We start from the raw sequence: 2,875 nt of genomic DNA, 5'->3' as shown, positions 1-2,875 counted from the left end.
TGAGAGTAAATATATACATAAAGATATTTGAATGGCGGCCATTTTGAATTTCAAGATGGCGGTCATGTCCAAATGACTAATCAGTGTTATTAGTGAGTTCATTGTCCTCAAAATTAAAAATAGACACAAAAATTGTGTTTCTATGTTAACTGGGAGTAAAGATACATGTAAAATACCTAAAATGATGGCCATTTTGAATTTCAAGATGGCTGCCATGATCACATGACCGAAAAAAATGCTACCAATGGATTTCTAATTCTGAATAGTCTAAAGGATAAAAATAAATACATTTTACTGACTTGAGCAAAAAAAGAAGAAGCAAATTTACATAATTCCATGGACTATATAGTTAGGAAAGTAATACTATTTTGAAATAATCAAAAAGTAACTTTTATAAACAAAAACTAATTTTAAAACTAATATGTGATTAAGACTAGCTTAGTGGAGTCCATTTTTCATAGTTCATAGAACTCGTACTCATAAATAAAGTATATTTTATACATAAATTTATTTTCCAAATCCTCTGTAGTAACCGTTTGTTATGAATGCGGTGGTCACGTTGCTGTTATTGTTAATTCAGCAGTAAATGTCAAGTACTGCGACTGGATACCGCTCGTTGTTATTGCTGGAATCTTGTATTGGCTCTGTACCAGCTCTACATGGTAAAGTGTCCGCCGGTGGCGCAAAAGGTCATCGGATCCAACTTCATCTGCAGACCATTTGGAAATTTATAAAAAAAAATTCAGGGGCGTAGCGTGATCTGGACCTGGGTGTGTGTGTGTTCGAATATGAACCAAGTGGACCCTTTTTCTATTGTTTTTGCACCACCAGAAACTCCACATGCATAAGCCTGTATGTATTAGTTCTGAAAGCGGACCATTTGCTTCGGTGTGTGTGTGTGGGGGGGGGGGGGGGGGGGGGGGGGGGGGGGGGGGGGGGGGGGGTTGTCCGAACCCCCCCCCCCCCCCAGCCCCTGTTTTTTTTTACCATTCCAGCTAGTGGTCCACGACAGGTATATATATATATATATATATATATATATATATATATATATATATATATATATATATATATATATATATATATATATATATGGTCAAATCCATGTAACTATTTTTAAAATCGTCATATATAATCAAACTTTTTCTGGCATTGGGGGATGTAAACATAATAAAATATTGCTGAGTTTTATTTGCATGTTTGGTATACAACACTTCAAAACCATTCCACAAACTGATTTCTAAACACGTGAAAAAGAGCCAAACTTCATACCTTATCCATGAGATTCTAATAAAGCCTGACATTTTTATTTTATACCATTAAAGAATGGTTATTGTTGCTACTTTATCATGAGAACATTTTATTAATGTCAGTAATTTACGTTTTTTTAAATTTGACCATAAATATGTAGCCCGACCAATGTAACACCCGTGTTATATTATTTAGTTTTGATGGTAGAAACACAATATTTTATTTCTTCTTTATTTTCTTGATTACTATTAATATGAAATGAGTTCAGGAATTATCTGTCAAATTGAATTGATTTTCCAGCGTTACCGGTGTTACATATTTAAAACGTTACGGGTGTTACACATTATGTCATTTTAAGTTTTTACTTAAGTAAAGTCCTGAAGGTGACACTTGTCAATCATTAAAACTTTCAAGTAAGGTTTGGTCACTAGTGCAGCTGCATGCTTGATGTCACCAGTGTCAAAGAAACACCTGTGGTGAAATTGATAATGATATATAATATGATGCACCAAGGCAGTCTATTCACTATTACACGGACTACCATACAGAAAGCACCATTCTTCCAGTGACAAGCTACATGTATTCATTCAAAGTAAGTACCTATTTTATATTATAATAATAATAATAATAATAATAATAATAATAGTAAGCAAAAGTATATGTTGGCTTTGCGTAGTTGAATAGACGTTAGTAGTGTTTCATTTTCATGTCGATTTTCAACATGACGGAACGTCCAGCTAAACGTCGCCGTGTTGAACTCTCGCTCGATGATAAACTCAAAATAATTAAAAGTTTCGAAAGTGTACCTAAACCAACGTTTAGATCTTTGAGTGAAAAGTTTAGTATTGGCAAATCAACAGTTGGAGATATCATCAAAAAACGAGAGGTTTATAAGGCAGAGTTTGAAAAGAATATTAGCGGGAATAAACGGCGGTTTAATAACGCATGTAAATTTGATAAGCTCAATGAACTGGTATGGCAGTGGTTCTGTCAAGCTCGCGCTAAAAACATCTCGATTTCTGGTCCCATCATCCAAGAGAAGGCCAGTGAATTTGCCAAGGAACTTGCAGTTGCAGATTTCAAGGGCTCGAATGGCTGGCTGGACAGGTGGACCCCTGAAAACCGGACACCTCTGAAAACCGGACATTTTACTTGGTCCCATGGATGTCCGGTATTGAGGTGTTTCACTGTATATCAAGTATTAAACTCTACTTTGCCTTTTTTCAGTCATGCCACCAAAGACATCAGCTGAAAGAATAGCTGCATACCGAGCAAGAATTCGTAGCAATCCCAACAAGAAACTTGATTATCTCAACAAGGAACGAATAAGAGATAAAAGGCGAAGACTGTAAAAAGACAAATGCATCTGATAAAGAAATTGAAATGCGACGACAACAAATTAGACAACGTGTGACGCTCTGCAGGCAACGTCAGAAAGACAGACTGAATAATTTGGTAAACGAACAGAATGAGGTGCCAGTATACAAATCTGCACAAGCACTTGGAACAGCAGTTGCACGAGTTAAAGCCATTCTTCCAAAAAGTCCAAGGAGGCGTAAAAGTGTTGTCGGCCAGTTGGCTACAATTGAAACTTTGATTCCGAAACCTACATCCAGCCACACAT

The 2,875-nt window shown here is 36.1% G+C and overlaps 1 protein-coding gene across 1 annotated transcript; it reads left to right on the top strand.

Moving 5' to 3' along the window:
• Positions 1-1,972: 1,972 nt before the first annotated feature.
• On the top strand, positions 1,973-2,603 carry LOC121381523 (major centromere autoantigen B-like). Its single transcript, XM_041510850.1, has 2 exons — positions 1,973-2,345; positions 2,479-2,603. The coding sequence occupies exons 1-2, from the start codon at positions 1,973-1,975 to the stop codon at positions 2,601-2,603; spliced, it is 498 nt and encodes a 165-aa protein (XP_041366784.1).
• The last annotated feature ends 272 nt before the right edge of the window (positions 2,604-2,875 follow it).

This window comes from Gigantopelta aegis, chromosome 9, assembly GCF_016097555.1.
Source record: "Gigantopelta aegis isolate Gae_Host chromosome 9, Gae_host_genome, whole genome shotgun sequence".
Lineage (NCBI taxonomy): Eukaryota > Metazoa > Mollusca > Gastropoda > Neomphalida > Peltospiridae > Gigantopelta > Gigantopelta aegis.
Note: the sequence above shows the minus strand (reverse complement) of the source record. Positions and strands in the feature narration are given on the sequence as shown.

What these genes read in the sequence shown, in the direction of transcription:
- LOC121381523 (XM_041510850.1), top strand. Translation starts at nt 1,973, where the DNA reads ATGACGGAACGTCCAGCTAAACGTCGCCGTGTTGAACTCTCGCTCGAT. An exon ending in AGATTTCAAGGGCTCGAATG is followed by an intron (nt 2,346 to 2,478) that starts GCTGGCTGGACA and finishes GCCTTTTTTCAG; the next exon opens with TCATGCCACCAAAGACATCA.